The sequence below is a fragment of the Oryctolagus cuniculus genome, chromosome 8 (assembly GCF_964237555.1).
Source record: "Oryctolagus cuniculus chromosome 8, mOryCun1.1, whole genome shotgun sequence".
In the NCBI taxonomy this organism is placed as follows: domain Eukaryota; kingdom Metazoa; phylum Chordata; class Mammalia; order Lagomorpha; family Leporidae; genus Oryctolagus; species Oryctolagus cuniculus.
Genome location: NC_091439.1, coordinates 127,332,105 through 127,354,566, shown reverse-complemented (window position 1 = coordinate 127,354,566; position 22,462 = coordinate 127,332,105). Strand labels below are relative to the sequence as shown.

The window sequence follows — 22,462 nt, the reverse complement described above, 5'->3', positions numbered from 1 at the left end:
GGTAGCTGAGACAATTTTCAAAAATACTGTTTCCTCTTTACGTCCTTCTTAATGATGAAAAATATAAGATGAACCTGGCTGTTTGGCTCAGGCGTCGGATTCTCAGCTAAGGAGTCCCATTCTTTTTCTTACTTACCTTCCATACCCAATTCTGCAGGTTACTTCACCGTTCTGAAAGGATTCGCCCATTTGCAATGGCTATCATATTCCACTGAGTTTTCTCTCACTTTCTTTCTACTCATCAATTCTTGTTTTAATGTGACACTAATAGAGAATGGGCTCATGTAGTTCACAGACACAATTCTGATAATACAGTAACACTTCCTTCCTCCCTCTATCTCTGTCTCTCTTATTTTTGAGATAACATTCTTACCCTTTTGGTAAATAGTCCACCAAATTCTGCTTAAATACCATTGTTCTCTATTTTGTATCCTCAATTTCTTTTAAAAGATGAATTTGTTTTGCTTGAAAGTCAGTTACAGAGAGGCGGAGGCAGAGAGAGAGAGAGAGAGAGAGAGAGAGAGAGAGAGAGAGAGAAAGGTCTTCCAGCTGCTGGTTTACTCCCCAAATGGCCGCAAAGGCCAGAACTGGGCTGATCGGAAGCCAGGAGCCAGGAGCTTCTTCAGGGTTTCCCACATGGGTGCAGGGGCCCAAGCTCTTAGGCCATCTTCTACTGCTTTCCCAGGCCATAGCAGAGAGCTGGATCAGAAGTGGAGCAGCCAGGATTCAAACCAGTGCCCATATCGGATGCCAGCACTGCAGGCAGCAGCTTTACCCACTACACCACAGTGCTGGCCCCTCAATTTCTTTCTTCTCATTCCAGTATCTTCCTAAATAGGCAACTCCTGACCACATTTGTATTGCTAGACACCTGCCGAGGTCCTCATTCACCTTCTCTTTGTCTACTAAACCATCATCATCCAAGGGCTTCTCAAATTAAAAAAAAAAAAAAATGCTAAATGAAATCACTGTTTGTCTTTCTCTTCCTCAAAAACATGCTGCTCTATCAGTATTTCTTGTTTCATCTGATAGTTTCACCCTTCTTCTTGGGGCCTAAGAACGAACTTCCAAAGATTTCCCTCACGCGATGTTGTTCCTCTTAAATATTTCTGAAGTAGGAGTTCCTCTCGCTCATCTTGCCCTGTACTAGAACACAAAGGGCATCCACCTCCCCCACGCGACTAAGGTTTCCCCGACTTCACCCTCGCCAGCCCCATAATGCTTCCTCCAGCCAACAGAGTTCCTGTTGTTTATTCTGGACGTGCTCCCTGTACGATCCTTCAGTGACTCGTCAGTACTCAGAGGATGCTCTCTGGATCACCCACCCAACCTCGGTCGTTACCAACTAAACACTCCACTTTGACTTCCCATGTAGCCGTACTAGACAGGAGGAAAGGGTTTGATTTTCCATAACTGTAGCTTTGATACTTGTGTTCTTTCAGCCTGGATATCTCCTCACTCTTCTATTCAACTTGGACATTTCTACTTGACCTATAAATCTCAGCCATTCTGTGGCATCTCTCTGGAGGCGCCAAGATGCAGGTTTTCACATGTTGCCTGGACGACACATTAATCTCAACTTAAGCCTCTTGTTAGTTTTCTCACTCACTCCTGGTCATCTGCCTCCATGCCTACACCTTAGACACCATCTCCAATCCCAAACAGCACCTCCACAAACAGCTGGCATCCAATACTCAATAAGCAAATAGAAAGATCAGTGCTGTTAACGGAAGACAATTCGAAGGAATTCAGTGTGTTTGTAAATTACAACTGGGCATGAATAAGGAAGCTAAGAATTCATTTTGCTTAGGCAAGTCACGCATATCATGAGAAAACCATTCACAATGGGAAATTTTATTTTTGGGGGCAACTGAAATGCACCCATCTTATGAAAGGTAAAGTTAAACCAATCCGAAGCTCTCTAGGGAGGTTATTATCACACACCATTGTTAGAGAATACTGGATTAATCATAAATTTCATTTCAACTATTAAAAACAGTCTCAAAGAATTTGAATCTAGGGCAGTCACATTTAAGAGGAAAACCTCAAATACACCATCTAGACTATCTTGGAAATGACTCATTTACACTGGATTTTTCTCCAGAAATTATACCTGATAAAATGAAAATTCCTACAGTAGCAGCACATTTAATGGCAACCCCCGGCCCTTTTATAAGTCCCCACGCTTTAAATGATAGAACTAAGTACAAAAACTGCTTAAATTAAAAATTAATATGAATTTATGGTTCAATATTTCACACCCAATCTTGAAAACACTGAAGTTTAGAAATGATAGAGGTACATCTTAAGCAAGAAACAGAAAAAAAAAGTCTAAAAAAATGCATGAGATGATTTAGTCTCTAGGGAAAAGAGCAAAAGTATGAAAACAATACAGGTAATTTTTAAACAAGTGAAATGTGGCTTCTACCAAGTTTAAAACAAGAATTCCACTCTTATGAGATGTGCAATGGTGAACGGCATAACTATAATTCAATGCTATCTACGCAGACTTAAACCACACACACCCTGGAAAGTCTCTCACCTGGCTGGATGTTTTCTCTTATGATGGTTACATGGTTATCTCGATCTGGCCGCGTGTGCTCGTGCCAAAAGCCTATCACATGACCCAACTCATGAACAACAATTCCAAATTTATCACAGTTCTTGCCAATGGAGATTGCCTGAGGTCCATTTCCCCTTCGCCCCACATAGGAACAGCACCTGGAACGCAGCAGAAGGTGGGGATGGAGGAGAGAGTGATGTTGGATGGGGTCCAGTGTAGGGAGACTTTATGAGTAATTGTGGTGAGCTATGAAGTCTGACTTGCCCAGACTTTCATTAATAACTAGGGCTAAATTCTGGCATCCTTTTACATTTACGGACAATTAAAGTTTCCAAACAACCAATCCAAGTGCTTTTTGATTATATATTATAGAATATGCTGTGAATTATTTTCATAAGTGTTCAGCAAAGAAGCAGAAGTCATGACAATGGTGATGATTAGTGCACTCACACATAGACTCGGCCCCTTGTGTCCTTTGGCTTCAGATCCATCAGTTCAACCCACCAGGAATGGGAAAATAATTTTTTTGATTAATGTTGCTTTTTGTAATTGCATCTGCATTGACTATGTACACACTTTTTTCTTATCATTCATTTCCTACACAATGTAGACCAACAGGGGCCGGCACTATGATTTAGCGAGTAAAAAGTCCCAATTGCTCCACTTCCCGTCCAGCTTCCTGCTAATGCACCTGGGAAATCAGTGGAGATGCCCCAAATGCTCGGGACCCTGCAGCCACATGGGAGACCTGGAAGAAGCTCTTGGCTCCTCAATTTGGCCTGGCCCAGCCCAGGTTGTTGTGGCCAATTAGGGAGTGAACCAGCAGATGGAAGACCTCTCTCTCTGCCTTTGTCTGAAACTCTGCTTTTCAAATAAATAAAATAGTTCTTTAAAACTATAGCTCATCAATATAACTCTCTGTCCTCTTAGATAGCAATAGAAAGCACTAAATGATTTGTCTTGAATGGCAGGGATCACAGTACAGCAGACATTCCAAACATCTATTTTTCTGATTTATTAAATTAAAAGGAAAAAAATCTCAAAAAACAATTGCTCAAATCATAAAGAGAATTTCAATATTTCAACTTGCAGAGTAGTACATGTGACTGTTCTTTTGATTTTTCCACAAATATAAATTCTATGATTCCACCTCTACTGCCCACCCCTCTTTTTTCCCCAAATAGTTTCTTTAGGCTTTAATATACTCAATATGCATTTTAATCCACACAGTGCTAGTTAGAGACCTAATCTATACTCATTACTTATAAACTATACTCGTACTTATAAGTCTATTGTAGTAGTTAAATTAAGCTTAGTAAGTCAGTAATGGCAAGCAAAGAGAGGTAACTAGGAATTGGTAATCAATGAATTGTGGTTTTCTCTGGTAGTATTTTATATTGACACGTATTATATATCCATAAACCATTAGGTGCAAAAAATTAAGACTTTCCAAAGCTTGTAGAGATTTAAACTGAAATATTTGCTATCTTACAGGAACAGTAATGAAACTGAAATATATGATGATTATAGAGCAACTAGATTACCCACACTGAGTCATTCTGACTGGAGTTACATTCAAAGAAGAAAGTACTTTTGAAATAAAAATCTGGGAGACAGTAAGGCAATGTGGTCAATTTACTTAATCTAAAACACCCTTTTTTAGCATAATTGCACCTATAGCAATTCCCTATAAATAAGATGAGGTTTCACAATGGAAAGGAAATATAGATTTCACACTGCTTTATTCATAGAGCTATTATTTTACAGTCATCCTGCACACAAAGAAAATGATGGTGCTTTGACCCTTAACTAACTAAATATCCTGGGAACACAATTCTAGATGTTCAGATAAAAGAATAAGTGGAAGTATGCTTACACAAACATTAGGCACAGAATGACAGGTTTGATGTCATTTTCTTGTATTTGACACTCAAATTTTTGTTCCTAATTTGTGCACCACTTTAAAGGTTGGCCTTTTTTTAGGCCTACATGCCCTTTCAAGAAAAGCTTTCAACATCAATAAAAGTCTTGCCACTCCTTAAATTATGCAGGGTAAACCAGTAATCTAAAGTCTGCCATTCCCTACTTTCACCTAGAGTTGTTAGACCAACCTATCTTTGGAAACTTCCTCTAAGTAAACTCATCAAGACATCCAGTGAGTTGAAATTTTTTATGCCTTTTTACCTGCTGTACTTTAAGCCCTTCCAAGTATCAAGTCACTATATGCCTTTTTATGAAAATTACTCATTTATTTTGTTAGTGTTCTAAGACAGCCTCCTTAAAAGGGACTACAATATCTGATACATGAAGACAGGGAGCTTTCTCTCTGACTCACAGATTTGTCACAAGCACCTAAACCAGGGCCTATCCCTGGGCAGGCAACATTTGTTGAACAGCAGGCTCAGATTTCCACCTACTTTTCTTCGTGAACAAAAAATACTTCAATTTATTTTGTCCCTAATTTTCTTCTCCCAAATCTTCCTCCACCTACTGACTTCCCCATCCAAGTTACTGGAAACTCCAACTTTGCTCCAGTATTCCCAAAGCCTCCATCTCTCTCACAATAATAAATCTTGTTGTCTCTACCTTCAGTCTGTACCTGGAATTGATCCACTTATCATCATCTCCTAACAGCCTAGGCAAGGCCATCATCTTTCACCTGAGTTGCTGGAATAATCTGCCAGCTGGTCTCTTCCTTTCTGGTCTTCTCTTGCTACAGCAGTCTTGTCTTAGCACTGAAATCATTTAAAACACCACGTCAGATTGTGTCATTTCTGCACCCCATATTCTCCAATGGCCCTGTGGTAAATGGTGTCGATGTTCAAAAATAGCCAATGCTCCTCTCTAGACAATGATCATATTTCCCTGCCCACTAATTCCAGGTTTCATCACATGGCGTGCTCTGGACAACACTACAGTAGCACAGAGTGTTTGTGTCATTTCTGGAGAGAGTCTTCCAAAGCCAACACGTCGTTGGCCATAGTGCCCCTGTTCCATCTGCCATAGGAACTGCTATGTCGTAGCATAGGATTCTCCCTGGGACTTTATATAAGAGGGACGCTTGTGGGGCAGAGCTAAGTGGTGTATGTGCACTGTAAGGAATGCATGCTTGTCATAAAGTCACTGAGATGGAACGATCACTTGTTACCATTCTGTAACTTCACTAAGCTGCCTGAGGTAGGCTCTCTAAAACTTCTTCCCCAAAACTGTAAGAGCCCAGTGGTCCTTAACAAATATATTTCACCACACATAGCACTTCTGGTACGACTGTGCCTGTCATTATCCCTCCTCTAGTCATGCTTGTTCTCTGCTCTGCTTTCAACCTACTGGCAAGCTCTTCACATTTTTTTCCTCTCTGTCTCCTCCATCAGGAATTCTACCCTCCTCGTACGCGTGGTCTCTTTTCCCTATCTTTTTCAAGTCTGCATAAATGCCATCTCCACTCTGCTTACTTGGCTTTCTATTTACATATGGTAAATGATACATAATTATTTCACTCATTTTGGTTTGTCTTTGCTGCTTTCCCTCCATGGAATGTAAACTCTCTGTGGGCACAGGTCTCAGATGCCTTGTTCACTGCGATGGCTCCAGACCCTAGAGTACAACCTGCTGTACAGCAGCGTTCAGCTGCTACACGTGGGAAGAGCAGATCTCAAAAGAGCAGGAGAGGAAGACGACTTCTCTGTAGGCAGAGCTTCCAGGGCAGCAGTGGCGACCCAGGTGCACACTCTTGGAGACAAATGAAAAATCTCATGTACTTTCATATATAAATACACCCATATGTATGTATGCATGTATACGCAAAGACATATACATGCATATAAACAGTTCTAATACAATTTAAGAATATGAATTGCACTGGGGAAAAATGGTCAAAAGTTCTGACCTATGTTTAATGTTTTACTTACTATAGTGTGTTGTTTCCCTCCTACCATATTTTCCTGATATGGAAAATACAGCAATAACATTAACCGGATAAAAGTCAACAATAGCAGAATAAAGTGGGAAATACAATGCTCTAAAAGACACATGTGGTTCCATTTTTAATTGTCCTCCCCATAAACATGGAGTTTAGCTTAGTTTTTAAAAAATAAACAGAAGATACAAGTTTCTTAATGTAGCCAATTAAGTCAAAGTGATACAGTGATATTAAATGGTAAGATGTATTTCCTATTAGATTTTAAAATAGAAATAGATTTGATGAACGTTGCTATCAATATCTGTGGCACCATGCTGCAGGCTTCCATGTCGAATACAGAGGTGCAATAAATCTTGTTAAGTGCTACACATTACTGCCACAGCTCTTATGAATTAAAATACCCCATATTGAAATCCATCAGGAATGTTAGGCATATGACTTGACACATATCTTACTCTAGTTAGCCCTAAGTATTCTGTACAACACCAACTGCTGAACCCCTTAATAATTTAAATGATAACTTTATGAGATTTAGGTGCAGCATTCTCACAGCAAAAATGATGAAATAACTGTTTTATGAAACTGTGGTCGATAAATGATTCCAATGAAATTATTCGAATTTTTGGCAGGCTAAAGAGCACTTCTTACATAAAGCATCTCCCTTTCTATAACTAACAAAGTCATACAGGTCAAACTGGGAACTGCAAAATGAATGCTAAACACATCACCCAAATGTGACACTGCTACTCTAAAAATTATAAATATATGAATATGTCAAAATTCAAAAATATGACTTCAATAGTGCAATAAAAGCTTTACGAATCACTGGACAAATCACAACTTCAGTGAGTACAGGTACTTAAATATCCCTTTAAATTCTTACAGTATTTCATGTGTGGGAAGATCATATACAAGGAACATAGATGATTCTGATATTGTCAGCATTTTCTCAATGTGCCCACCTGTACAGTGGAGTATGGGTATCATGAGGGCCACAAAAGTAAGTCACCCACCTTCACCAATGACAAAGACAGGCATTTGAACAAGCTGTAGTGATACAACTGATGTGATACGGGTAGAGCAAAATCCCAAAGTGAGCCACTCAGAAAAGCTGAGAATGAAAGCTGGGAATGATTTCCACTGATTAAAAAGGAAAGTGTAGGTGTTCCAAGAGCAAAAGCATTATGAGGAAAAGCACTAAGACGTGACAGTGAACTGGGATAAAACAAGTGTTGAGGGGTCGGCGCCGCGGCTCACTGGGCTAATCCTCAGCCTGCAGCGCCGGCACACCGGGTTCTAGTCCCAGTCGGGGCGCCGGATTCTGTCCCGGTTGCCCCTCTTCCAGGCCAGCTCTCTGCTGTGGCCAGGGAGTGCAGTGGAGGATGGCCCAAGTGCTTGGGCCCTGCACCCCATGGGAGACCAGGAGAAGCACCTGGCTCCTGGCTTCGGGTCAGCGCGGTGCGCCGGCCTTAGCGTGCTGGCTGCGGCAGCCACTGGAGGGTGAACCAATGGCAAAGGAAGACCTTTCTCTCTGTCTCTCTCTCTCTCTCTCACTGTCCACTCTGCCTGTCAAAAAAAAAAAAAAAAAAAAAAGACAAAAAAAAAAAAAGCCACAAGTGTTGAGGAACTCTGACAACAAATCAAAGAAAATGTGTACAAAAATGAATTTATTGCACTCAAAAACTGAGTGAAAAAACAGAGTAAGTTATCAGTGCTTTGGATGTGCTTATTTTTTAGAATGGGAAGGCGGGAGAGAGGAAAGATATATAGATCTGAATATATTTTGTATTTAAAAACATGTAAGCTGAGTTACAACTATTCTCTCTCTCTCTTTTTTTTTTTTTTTGACAGGCAGAGTTAGACAGTGAGAGAGACAGAGAGAAAGGTCTTCCTTCTGTTGGTTCACCCTCCAAAATGGCCGCTATGGCCGGAGCTGCGCCAATCTGAAGCCAGGAGCCAGGTGCTTCCTCTCAGTTTTCCATGCGGTTGCAGGGTCCAAGCACTTGGGCCATCCTCCATTGCCTTCCCAGGCCACAGCAGAGAACTGGACTGGAAGAGGAGCAACCGGGACTAGAACCCGGTGCCCATATGGGATGCCGGCCCCGCAGGTGGAGGATTAACCAAGTGAGCCACGGCGCTGTCCCCACAACCATTCTTATTAAATAACTGGAAGGATAGAAGGACAGTCACTATTTGGGCCTTTTAAATATCAAATCAATAGAAAATACTAGGAAGAATTTCAGATGTAAACAAAAGTTTTCAAGCCAAATATAGAGTGATTTAGAAGGAATCAGTGCTGAGTAAGTCATAACTAAAAATTTATGGCACTATCCAAAAATATCCATGAAGGTACTGATGTACAATTTTTTCTTACTGTCAAATAAGTCAAAAACTAATATATATTACCTTTTTAAGTTAAGAGATCTAGGCAAATATAATGTACAGAAATAACACAATGCCCCTCTCTAAGAACTACTGAAAATATATATTTTTCCTCCCAGAAGTGCATGTCAATAGCTCAAAAACTATTTTCTCTAGCAAAACTAAGCATTTATTTTGACTTGCCTAACTGAACTACACTATAGGGTATTCAAATGACTGTGGTAGATTAGAGAAAATTCATCTATGTGGAAAAATTTCAGATAATAAATGTGGAAAGAATAAAAGAACAATGATGGTTCAACATATGCAAATCAATAAACTTGATATATTACATGAACAAATTGAATAAATTCATGATTATCTTAGTAGATGCAGAGAAAGTACTTAATGAAATTCAACATCTTTTCATGATAAAAACCTCAAAGAAATTGGTTATAGAAAGAACATACCTAAATGCAATCAAGGAAATACATGACAAATCCCCAGCCAACATTATACTGAATGAGGTAAAACTGGAAGCATTTCCACAAAGATCCATAACCAGAGTAGGATGCTCACTCTCACTAGTACGCAATATAGTTCTAGAAGTTTTAGCCACAGTCAGAAAAATAAATCAAAGGGATGCCAATGGGAGACGAGAAAGTCAAATTATCCCTATTTGCAGATGACATGAACCTATACATAGGGAAACCAAAAGACTCCACTAAGAGACTACTTAAACTCATAAGAGTATCTGGTAAGGTTGCAGGATATAAAATCAAGACACAAAATCAGTAGCCGTTGTATACAGAAACAATGACATAGGTGAAAAAGCTTGTGAGATCAGTCCCATTCACAATATCTAAAAATATTTAAATACCTTGGGATAAATTTAACCAATAACATGAAAGATTTCTACAATTAAAATTATAAAATATTAAGGAAAGAAATAGAAGAACCAAAAAATGGAAAAAAAGCTTCCATGTTCATTGATTGAAAGAATTAAGATCAAAAATATCCATACTACCCAAAGCAATTTGCAGATTTAGTGTGATACCAATCAAAATACCAAAGAAATTCTTCTCAGATCTAGAAAAAATGACCCTAAAATTCAGATGGAAACACAAGAGACCCTGAGTAGCTTAAACAATCTTAAACAATAAAAACAAAGCTGGAGGCATCACTATACCTGATTTCCAAGACATTCTACAGGGCAGTTATATTCAAAACAGCTGGTATTGGCACAAACATAGACATGTGTACTAATGAAACAGAATATAAACTCTAGAAATTAATCCACATATCCACAACGAACTAATCTTTGATAAATGGGCTAAAACCATGCTCTGGATAAAGGACAGTCTCTTTGACAAATGCTGTTGGGAAAATTTGATTTCCACATAGAGAAGTGTGAAAGAAGATCTTTACTTTTACCCTACACAAAAATCAATTCACAATGTGTTAAGGATTTAAACCTAAGACGTGAAACTACTGAACTACTAAAGGAAAACATAAGGAAAAACTGCAAGACACTGGGATGAGCAAAGATTTCCTGGATAAGACCCCAGAAGCACAGGTAAGGAAAGCAAAGAGAGACAATTGGGATTATACCAAGCTAAAAAGTTCCTGGACAACAAAGGAAATACTCAACAAAATGAAGAGGCAACTGACAGAATGAGAGAAAATATTTTCAAACTAAAATTGCTAAAGGATTAATATTCAGAATATGTAAGGAGTTCAAGAGACTGAACAACAACAAAACAAACAATCCACTTAAGAAATGGGCTAAGGACATGAACAGGCATTTTTCAAAGGATTAAATATAAATGGCCAATAGACATCAGGATCGGTAGCCATCAGGAAAATGAAAATCAAAACCACAATGAGGTTTCGCCTCACCCCAGTTAGAATCCACAGCAAGTAAATGTAAAAAGTAACAAATGTTGGTGAGGATATGGGGAGAAAGGTACCCTAGGATACTGTTGGTGGGAATATAAACTAGTACCATTATGGAACACAGTATGGAGATTACTCAGAAAGCTAAAAACAGAACTACCTTATGATCCAGCCATCCCACTCCTGGGAATTTACCAAAATGAAATGAAATCAGCATATAAAAGAGTGATCTGTGACCCCCTGTTTATAACTAAGATATGGAATCAACCCAGATGGCCATCAGCTGATGATTGAATAAATAAAATGGGATATGTACACAACTGAATACTACTGAGCCATAAAAAAGAATGAAACCTGTCTTTCACAACAAAATGGATGGAACTGGAAGCATTGTGCTTAGTAAAATAAGCCAGCCTTGAGAAAATAAAAACAAATATCATGTTTTCTCTGAGTTGTGGTAACAAATATATAGAGTATAAAAAAGGGCAATTTTTAAGTGTGAAATTGACATCTTGATATTTGATTATTGCTTATAGCCCTTGTCTATACTCCTGAGAAACAGGGATCTTTCTACTTGCTACTTGATAAATTTTTTATGTAATGGAGGATTAAACTTGTGATTATAAAGTAAAGTGGAAAACAAAAGTATGGCATCACCAAAAATCAAAAGAAAAATCAAAAAGGAAGGAGGAGGGTGGGTGGGAATTATCATCATGTTCTTAAAACTATATAAATGAAACACCTGAAACCTGTTCCCTTTATATAAATAATTATTTTAAAAATCACTGTTTTGTAATATTGGAGACATTCACAATGGAAGCACCTGCCCACCAACACTCCATTCAACTGAGCAATCACTAAACCCAGTAGAGCAGTCACTGGAACGGCAGACCCAGGCACGCTTGCCTCCTGAGGGGATGCAATATAAATTAATCCAGTACCAAGTATTCTTGGCAAACAAGCCAAAACTTTAAGCTGGAGTGAATCAAATCTTTCGATATAATTTCCAAATAACTAAAAGTGCTGGGAAGAGAAGTTTGAAAACTCTTTTGAGAAAAAGTCTTCTAAGACATAAATTACTTGGAAAACGGCTTGTCCTGTATCTTGGTTGGATTCTGGGATATGTGGAGAGATGTGGAGGAAGAAGGAGCCAAAAATGGAAGCTGTGGTAAGTTCGTGGCGTTCCTTAAATGTTATACCAAGGACTTAGGATTTTACTCTCAAGCCAGCATTTCCCAAAATGTTCTTGGGATATTGAGGTATGTTCTTCTCTTTTAAAAGGTGAGGTGGATATTCCATATTTTACATAAGTTTAGCAAACATACTCCTTTCGGTTAGTTAAATATTAATAACATTCATTAGCACTCTGCTATAGAAATACCTACTGGAATTTAACATAGCACTTCCAAAACTTAATGATTTTATTTGGAGTATTTTTCATCATCCTGTAAGAAAACAATCTAGAAAATATCACCCTAGGTGGAAACATCAATGAATCTCAGAAAGTGGCACTTGCTCTGGCCAGTATTTAGTCATTCATTCATTCAATCAATCACGCATTTATCTGAAATGCAGAGAGGAATGGACACAGAGAGAATTAGACAGAGATCTCCCCTCCACTGGTTCACTCCTCAAATGCCTCCAGCAGCCAAAGTTTGGTCAGGCCAAACCTGGGAGCCAGGAATCTAATCCAGGTAGCCCATGAGGCTGGCAGGACCCAGCTGCTTGAGCCATCGCCAGATGCCCCCTAGAGTGTGCGTTACCAGGAAGGTGGAATCAGAGAGCGTCAAAACCATGTCTCAATTGCTGCACCAGACACCAGCCCCTGACCAGTATTTTCGGAAGATAACTCTAGTGGCAGTGAATTGGTAAAGCAAGAAAGATCAACCGTGAGTTGATCTTCATAAAACAGCTGAGGTGGTGGACAAAATACACCATGGTCAGATGCACAAAGATCTGTTTCAAGCAATATGTTTAGATGTGGGGTCTTCAGAAAGTTCATGAGAAATGTCTGTTCTAAAAATTCCATGTGTAGCTTTCAGAATTTTTATACGAATTGATATTTTAATTCCTTTTTCATAAATTTTTGAAGTCCTCTCAAAGAGTAACATTTGCATATGTAAAAATCACACCTTTCATGGCCAAAATACAAAGCACATATTACAAAACAAATCCTACCCATGAGTTTTAATTTTTTCCTGCTAAACTTATATAGGTCATTTCCGGGCTCTACTTACCCACAAGGCCTGTAGGTGAATACAATATAACTCTCTTCGTCACTTCTTTCAATGAAAGTCACACACGTGTGCTTTTCCCAGTGTCTCATGGCCTGCTTGAACATGGCTCGCTGGCTGCCTGGAAAAATTGAATGATGTTAATAAAAGTGTCCACCACCCCAGAGAGGAGTGCTGTGTGCTGGCTCCTCCGTTCTGTGTGGCTTAGTGATATACAGATGCCACTGCTATCATCAGCCAACGACTACTGATTCATAGCACCACAAACGGGTCCTTGTTGAAAACGGGCACTCCCTTTACAATCAGAAGATGAAGGCTCCTTCACTCTGCATATGTGTGTACAAGTCTCTATAAATGGGACATACATTCACCCTGTCAGTTGAAAGGAGATCAGCTTCCAGATTTCATGGGCACATTTGAAATTCAGTTTAAAAACAAAATCGGGGGGTTGGCGCTGTGGTGTAACAGGTAAAGCTGCCACCTGCAGTGCTGGCATCCCACATGGGTGCTGGTTCGGGTCCCAGCTGCTCCATTTCCTATCCAGCTCTCTGCTATGGCCTGGGAAAGCAATAGAATATAGCCCAAATCCTTGGTCCCCTGCACCCACGTGGGAGACTGTGAAGAAGCTCCTGGCTCCTAGCTTCGGATCGGCACAGTTCCAGCCATTGCTGCCAGCTTGGGAGTAAACCAGCGGATAGAAGACCTCTCTCTCTCTCTCTCTCTGCATCTGCCTCTCTGTAACTCTGCCTTTTAAATAAATAAATCTTAAAAAAAAATGGAACTCCACACTCTTAGAGCACAAGGTTAAATTTATTTTTTTAATTCAAAAACATTTTAAACTAATAACCTAGGTTAACGGAGTGTTTTTACAAGTATGATTTCATACTCCGTTTTTGACAATATCCTACGAACATACTGAATCTGTATGACAGTTTTTACTTCTCCATCAAAGTAAACATTCTGAGAATCACTTACCAGTGAAGTTGCCTCCAATAACGTAAGGAATAACCCCTCCAGGCCAGATTCTCTCAGTTCTTGATGTGGCAGCTCTGGGAACTCGGTTTTTCTCATTTGGCCCTGAGAATTTTGGAGGTACTTTTCCCTTAACTGTGCTGTTTTGCTCCAAGCCTGCAATGACATTTAAAACATTCTGTGAAACAGACGTCCTGGGTCAGGGAACCGTTTACCTCTTAAAGGACAAAAGATGAAATGTCTTATTTACATATGTATATAAATCAAGGCACATTAAAGAAAAACTTGGGATATTACATGCTTGAGAGGAGCATTACAATGTAGAAGTATTCCACATCAAAACATTATTTATTGAGATCCCATCGATGAGTTTTGATGAATCTCCAGACAACAGCCTACACCAGACAAAACTTAGGTCATAGAAAAATTGTTGATGTTTGCTAACTTGGTAGTTCACTAACAAGGCACAAACAGGTAATAAAACATATATTGCTACCCTGAATATCCTATGATACCCAAAACTAGCCTTACTCATGCTAAACTTCCAATATTTAAATCAGACTGCTATTTGTATGAAAGCCTAAAATAATGAATATTTCATTTTATAGACAGTAAAATAACATCAAGATAGAGACAGTCCGGGTCCAGTTGGGACGAGGAACTCTGTCCATCTTAATCTCCTCCTCATCACGATTTAGAGGTCAACACAGGCTAACATAATCTGGAGCAGCTTTCACGGCTACAGGTTTCCTCTTTTCTTAATATTTATTTATCTGAGAAACAGAAAGTCAAAAAGGGACAGACACAGATAGATAGGTTGTCATCCACTAGGTGACTCCCCAAATGCTGCCAACAGCCAGAGTTGGATGAGCATCAAAGCTGGGAACCAGGAGCTCAGAACATGGGAAGCAAGGACACAAGTACTTGAGCCCTCATCCGCCTGGCCCCTCTCAAGATGTACATTAGCAGGAAGCTGGAATTGGAAGCTGGACTTGAACTCAGGCGCTCTGATATGGGAGGTGGCCATCTTAACAGCTGGGCTTAATGCCCACTCCCTATACTTACTTTTTTTTACTTTCCTTAGTACCTTTCATAATATTTTTTACTGTTTTTGTTTTTCTTAAATTTGCTTGATTATTCTCTTTATTCAATTATTACTATTGGTAGAAAAGCTCTCCCACTGTGCTCGCTTCGGCAGCACATATACTAAAATTGATAAAGCTCTCCCACCAGTACACACATTAACATTACATACATTAAATGTCTCTAACACGTCTTTTTTTTTTTTTTTTTCGATATTCTGGAGCAAAGCATCTTTGCTTGGGAAAATTAGTAACTTAAAGTATGTACTTCAAGTATTTAATGACCAACTTAAGGGATGTTCGGATGTGAGCTATGAGGAAAGGGCTTTTATAGAAACTCTTAACTACAAATAGTGACTAATAAACACTATAAATACTAATCATGAAACCAGAAGGTAGTTTTCATGAATGTTTACATATATTTCTCCCAAAGATTCAAAACATTTTAAACTATTTTGCAACCTAATAAATCAGTTTGTTAACTTTTAAGTAGATTTTTTTCAAGACAAATATTCATGACTTTTAAAACATTTAATTGAGATTGAATCAGCTCCATGCTTTATATCAAAACTTTGGTGTGATGTCCAATTAACTGAAAATTAGTATCAACAATAAAATAAACAAATGCCAAATCAATTTTCACTTGGGAAAAGCCTGAAATAAGTTAAGGGAACATTTTGAAATTTCCTATATAATGAATGAGCCAACAGATATGAACCAACAGAACAAAAAAGAATAAAAGACCCTCAACACATATTCTTTGCATCATACTGCATACTGATTTCAATGAACTGAACTGCTATGAGTATAATATTTACTGTACATCAAGTCAAGCGTCTGCAACTTTAAACATTGATATACCAGAGCCGATTCTTCTGATCCTGTCTATAAGCTGGTAGAGGGCTCCTCGTTTCTTTGATACACCATGATCTCCAAGTCCACCTTAAAGAATCAAAGAAAACAATTAAGTTACATTTAGCATACTTTAGACTTATTGCAAATAATTAATGGTAATAGAGTACATTGATTATGCTTGAACATCTTTTTGCATGTGCTATTAAAGTATTAGAGTTATGAGTAGCCATAAATCTTTGTAGAGGGTAAAAATTCTATAGCAATAAATGAAGATAACTAAAAATAAGGTGGGCGAGCAGAATTCCGAGAGCAACGTAAATGACTTTATTTGGACATTAAGATAATTGAGTCATCTGTTGCTAATGTGAAATGTTTTTCTTCACTGTGACCTTGACATCACATGCTGTTATACAGAATGACAGCAAGGAGTTCTGTCCTACTTGATTGCATTCCAGCTCTTTCCCCAATGCAAACTGAATATTTCCAGAGGCCAAATTAGCAAGTGGAAATAAGAACACTGGAAGAGAAAATATGCATCACCAAGTTTTGCTCCGAAGTTTTCACCAAAATGGAAAACTTTTAAAAAGCATATCTGTAAACCTTTTAAAAAAATAGTTTCTCTCATCCATAAAAACCAATAATCTATCATTAGAAAAAATCATAAGAATCCAAAAACAATGTTCACCTGCAAAATACATTCTGCTATGCAAAGTAATTTGAAAAATTTATAAAAATAGATGTGCACAATTTGGTTGTACAAAAAGAAGATAGAAATAAATAAATGTGTCTTCGTGCAATTTACCAGATAGAGACTAGAAAAAGTAGGTTCATATCATAAGTCAAACAGCATAACATTCAACACAAATCCAAGCTCCATAATTCTTAACTTGGGGTTTCCTAAAATGCAATATGCAATTTTATCACCTATTTCTTTAAGTTCTTAATCAATAAGCGAGAAATATTTGTCACTAGTAATGTCATTAGAACAAGTACAGATGAAATTCTATCACTATCACTAGAGTGTCTGGTGTATTCATGGAGTCTTTTCGGGCTAAGACAATGAAAGGCAGCCCAAAATCCACCGAGAAAGAAAACTTTTCAAACTTTAAGCTATTTCCTTCCAATATCTACTTTTCCTTTGAAATTAATGCTGAAACCTAATTTCCTATATTGGAGCTAAAAAATAATAATAACATCTATTTCCGTACAAGTCCTTTAAAGGAAAAATCACTTAAGTCCTTATAAGGTAAGTAAGTTAGAGTGCTTGTTCAGTGGCTAATAACCTGCTTAATTGTTTGCATTACTTGGTCACATTTCTGCTATGCATCTTCAGAAACATTTTTGAAATTTTTCACTGAACATTCTAGCAAGATGAGATAATACTTAAACATATCCATTCCTAAGCAGTTACAAGAAACATTTTTAAAGTATGGCATCTATGTGTTTTAAATGACCATTATGTAGCAACCATTTGTGTTAGATGGGCCTGAAACAGATATAAATAGATTTAGGAGGGAACTAATCATGAGAAAAGAAAATGTCTTCATTAATATTATAGTAATTATAAAGATAAGAGTAATTACCAAATTGCAAAAAATATTGTTTCAAGAGCATCAGTGGCAAAAGTGTTCCTAGTAATATTTTTAGCAATTTTGAGTGATTCTATAGCAACTGAAATATAATTATGTGTAGGTAGTTCATTGAAATATAAAAGGAAGAAGACTGGTTATTTCGTACATGTTCTAAAACATAATGAAAAATGCAAAACTTAAATAAATTTTTACTGAAAAGGCCATATATTTTGAAATTGAAAAATTCTGAGAAAAGCAATCAAATCTGTACAAATTAATATGAATAAAAAAGACATAGTAAGAAAAAATGCTATACACTTGTACATTGTTTGAATTTCAAAACTTTCAAACACGTGTACCTTTCACACACATTTTTAGTAAATATTTTTACTATTAGGAGTATATGTTTTACTCTATAGATTTAAAACTACAGTATATTCCTCTAACTATTAAGATATCAGTTTAACCTTAAAAATGATAAAATTAAATAATAGTATTAAAAATCTTAAATCACAGAAAATTAATGCCTCTAGAGACTGAAGCTAATAAAAAGTTTAATAAAAGTTGAACACACAATTTAAAATAAATCTAGAATTTTGCTTGAGTTGTATCATTGTTTTCCTGTCCCTATGCAGTTGCCTCCATGTCAGTGTCAAGTGTAACACAGGAGAGACTCTGTCAATGGACATATTCTTCAGGAATGTAGAATGAGTGATTCCACTGCAAAATAAGACTTTCCCCCTACGTTGTGAGTGCTTCAGAAATGATGACCACTCTAAATAACAAAGGCACACCATTTTTAATATTGCTACTATTTTGAACAAATTTCTTAGGTTTCATCTTACATGTTTGTTACTTCAAATAATCGCCATAGATGTGACAGTAGCATTTTGATTACCTAGGATCTTCTTATTCTTCGACAGTGCATGCTAAACTACCTAATATTAAAGTGTTATATTTTATATAATTAATGTAAAAATGTTGCTTTATGCACACTTACACATGTATATGCACACACACACAGGGCATATATGATAAACTAATGAATCCAAGAATTGTACTACTCTGGTGGTCCTTGCATGTCCTATCAACTTTTCCATTTACTAAAAATTTGTAACAATAAAAAGTTACTGAAAGAGAAAATCAGGTAAACAGATATTGACAGTCTGTATCTGTCTGCTAGATAACAGAAACTATATATTTTACTACATATTTTACTCTCCATGGACAGAAAAAGAAAATAAAAATGGTAAAGGTGGACAGGGGAAATGCAATGAGATCAAAAAGCATTAAATCAAGTAAATTTGGAAGGTATAGCCAAAACAAGAAACTTTAACCTTTAAATCTTTCTCCAAAATTTAACATGAATTAAAATAGAATTTTTTAATTAAATAAAAGTATTTGAAAAATGAAAAGAAGAAAATCTTTTAAATATTTCAAGTCTCACATAGGCATAATTCAACATGTTCAAAACAACTGAAATTACATTCTGGAGTTTTCATAAACACTGAGTACACAGACATCAGTATAGATATTGATGGAGTCTTCTCAACCAACAGCTATATAATTAAGAATAATTTACATTCTGCAACTGATACCCAGATGGAAAGCAACATAATATCATGTTCAAGAGTATGAAATCTGGGCTTTCTCAGAACTGAACTCTGGGGCTGACTCAGGTACTTCCTGACTCTGACAACAAGAAATCATCTATCTGCTCACTTGTGAATCACGGTAGTATCAGTACTTACCCTCCTGGGGTTGCTATGGGTACTCAAAGAATTAATATCTCCATATGGTCTAAGCCAGGTCTGTACAGTGTGAACACTACAACGTGTTGACTAAATTAACATGATGAAAAATATGAATAGAATCTCAGTTTCGTAATATGTTTATTTGTGTGCAGGAAACCACAGGCGATCTTCGGAACATTGAAAATGACTCAGTGTAGCTACAAAATTTCAAAAAGTATATTTCATACAAAAGGAACACAAAGTAAATGAAAAAATCAACTGTACCTGTGGTATGTCCAAACTGTCCAAAAGGATTCTGTGTAAGATCAATCGTCCTATCTATTTGAAAGATATTTAAGTCTTCATCATCTAAGGCAATATCACCCCAAAATACAGCTAAAAAAGAAAAATTGAATTGAAATGTAAAATATTTCAGAGTGAAATCAGTGCAAACGAAACTAATTAGAAAAGAATTCTATTCCTAAGGAAATATGGCCCAGAAAGAGACAGATATTTCACAAAGTAACTAGAACTTAATTTCCAGACTCATTACCAAGTAATTATTAGGCAGCTGTAGAAGAGCAAGACCCCCATATTTTTACTTTAATGTTTGTGGGGAGGAGAATAGTTTCTTTGAATGAGATCAGTGCTTCATGGGCGTTCTAGGAAAAAAGAAATCATCAATCATGAGCTACTCTACAAATACCAATATGTGAACATCTGATGAGAGATCGCCATACTGTTTTCTATGATGGTTCCATTAATTTGCATTCCCACAAACATTATATAGAACTTTATATATAGAGAGAAGGCCCTTTTCTCCAAAATTTAAAGAAAGACAAATATTAATGTTTTCTCCTATTTGTGGAAGTTAATATAGACAGAATATAAAAATTGTGAAGATGTTGTATTATTTGGCATGGAGTTATAAATACTGCTCACTGAATTATACCATGCACATGACAATAAAGCTTAATTTCCCCACTGTATGATCACTGCCATAAATCCCACAGTTTGTGATAATACTATCCTGGCTTTCAAGAAACATAGTATTTATATATGTACGTGTATAGTATCTACATACAAAGTGAATTTGGCAAAATGCTAAAAATCACTCAATCTTAACATTAAAATAATAGTTTTTTCAAAGAAAAGAAAATCTGATGAGAATGCCTGCATTTTCTGTGGGTGCTTGTGGCCCTCAGCATGTCTTCAGCGACAGGTGGAAGGAGGTGCAGTAACAACTAATGCATGTGCTATGGTAATTTGAGAAAGCAAGGTGCAATCAAGACATGAGAATACTGTGCTTTTCCAGCCACTCATTCATTGTAGTTCACCCATAAATAATGATCTTCTCTAAAGATGGCGTTGCCTCAGAATCTCCATCAACAACACATAGAACTATCAACAGCAATACTTAAGTCAACATGTATTTAGCCCACAACCAAGTGTCAGGCCTTTGGTCTCCAATGCCAAACAAGGCATGGCCACATCATCAGGAATCCTAAAATCACTGCCCTAAAATGTGGAAAGACAGTTGGCTCTATGTTTATACCTGGTGTGTTTTGCTACTTAATAAAGCAAAGCTCTACCAATCATTTTGAAGTAATGGGAGAATTCATTTATAACTAATGTGTAAACTTGTCTCAAGATCAAAAATACACATTAGCCTACTTGTTCATTGAGTCCAGACAAGACCAACCAACCCCTTAGTGCTGCCAGATGAAAATGCAGTAACTTTAGAAAACACACCAACCCCAAGACAGAAAATAAGTTAATCAAGAGATAACAAAATATTGACAAATTTCTAGAAAACTTGGAATATTTAGTTTTTGACACAGTTCTACAAATTTTCTTTTTTGTCCTTAACTTTCTTCCAGTCTTATTTTGTAAAGCCAAGAGGGAAAAGAGGAAAATGCAATAAAAATTTAGGAAGTGACATACTCGAGGCTATTCAAGTCACACTTTTACTAAATTAGCATTTTAGTATTTATGAATTTTCAGCACCATGAAACATTAGCTAACAAAATTAGCCAGCATGAAATGTAAACATTTGTCTTAAAAGCTATGCCATCCTTTATGCTTCTATCAAAGTTTTGTCATATAAAATTATTTACTCAGTTTATTTCCCTCACATAAAACTGGCATGAGGTAAGGAAGGGATTAGATTTACGCATAAATCTAGAAGAAACCAGAATTTAGCTCAAAGTGTGTTGTCAGTTCAAGTAAGAGAAATCTGTATCAGAATTAGAATGCTCTCCTCAATCCTTTTCTCCTTTCTATTGTGAGCTTCCTACAGTGAAGATGTGCTTATCTTCATTGTCATAGAAACAAAGAGAAGAGTTTAGAGAATGCAATACTCAAAAGTTATTCTTGATACCTGAAATTGATTCCTGATTCTAATCAGTTCCATACACACGAAGCAAAAAGCTGGAATGTTTGGATGTCCCTAAAGCTAGACACCCCAAGAAACATGAGGGGTCTTCAAAAAGCTCATGGAAAATGTACTTTACAAAAAAAAATCTATACATGGATTTCAGATTTCTTTGCACCAAAATAAACTTACGTCCTAATTCCATTTTCTACAAACTTTCTGAAGTTCCCTAAAGCCAGCTTGCCTAAATCAATCATTTTGCCAATGCACGACTTGCTGGTTTTCATAAAAATGAATTTCATATTACCTGTCAAGATTTAAGGTAAATCTGAGTTTGCTAGTTATTTAAAACTGACATCATGTGTATTACCATGCAAAGAGTTGCGGCCAGTAACTGGCAGAGACCCAGCCCATCTCTTCCTTTCTTGGTGCAAGGGGTAACTGCAGAGAGAAAAACAGCATAGCAACCAGAGCCCACTGCTTAAAATGCAGACAGATTTAGCAGATCTGAAGAGCAGCCCCAGATCCTGCATTGTTAACTCCCAATTACAACAAATGATCATCATTGTCATCCTCTTTCGGAGCATAGATTTTTTTCTGCAAGAATGAACGTTCACTCTTCTCTGAATAAGCCGGTTGACTGGAAAATGGAGGCATCCAACCAAGCAGAATGTAGCTTGTCAGAACTGCATTTGATATAATAAAAGTAGCACCAGTGAAATAAAACTCCAATGTGTTTCAGATTTTTATTTCCTCCTAATGACTTTTCCCATGCAGTAGGATTCCTGTCTTGATGGATTATATAAAACACAGATCAGAAGTTCAAGTATAAATCACTTCACAGAAGCAAAAGCATTACTAGTGGGGAGAGGAAAAGACACAAGGGTAGCTGATACTTAGAA

At 37.2% G+C, this 22,462-nt stretch overlaps 1 protein-coding gene across 3 annotated transcripts in view; it reads right to left on the bottom strand.

Moving 5' to 3' along the window:
- TLL1 (tolloid like 1) overlaps positions 1-22,462 on the bottom strand; it is a 229,132-nt gene that overhangs the window by 94,965 nt on the left and 111,705 nt on the right. For all 3 annotated transcript variants that reach the window (XR_011378528.1, XR_011378527.1, XM_070048214.1), the window contains exons 2-6: positions 19,472-19,582; positions 15,889-15,969; positions 13,949-14,101; positions 12,977-13,094; positions 2,543-2,721 (exon numbers count right to left, since the gene is read on the bottom strand). Coding sequence is in view for 1 of the 3 variants with exons in the window: in XM_070048214.1 (XP_069904315.1) it covers positions 2,543-2,721; positions 12,977-13,094; positions 13,949-14,101; positions 15,889-15,969; positions 19,472-19,582 (642 nt within the window). In the remaining 2 variants the exon portion in view is untranslated. The remainder of the gene's footprint in view (positions 1-2,542; positions 2,722-12,976; positions 13,095-13,948; positions 14,102-15,888; positions 15,970-19,471; positions 19,583-22,462) is intronic.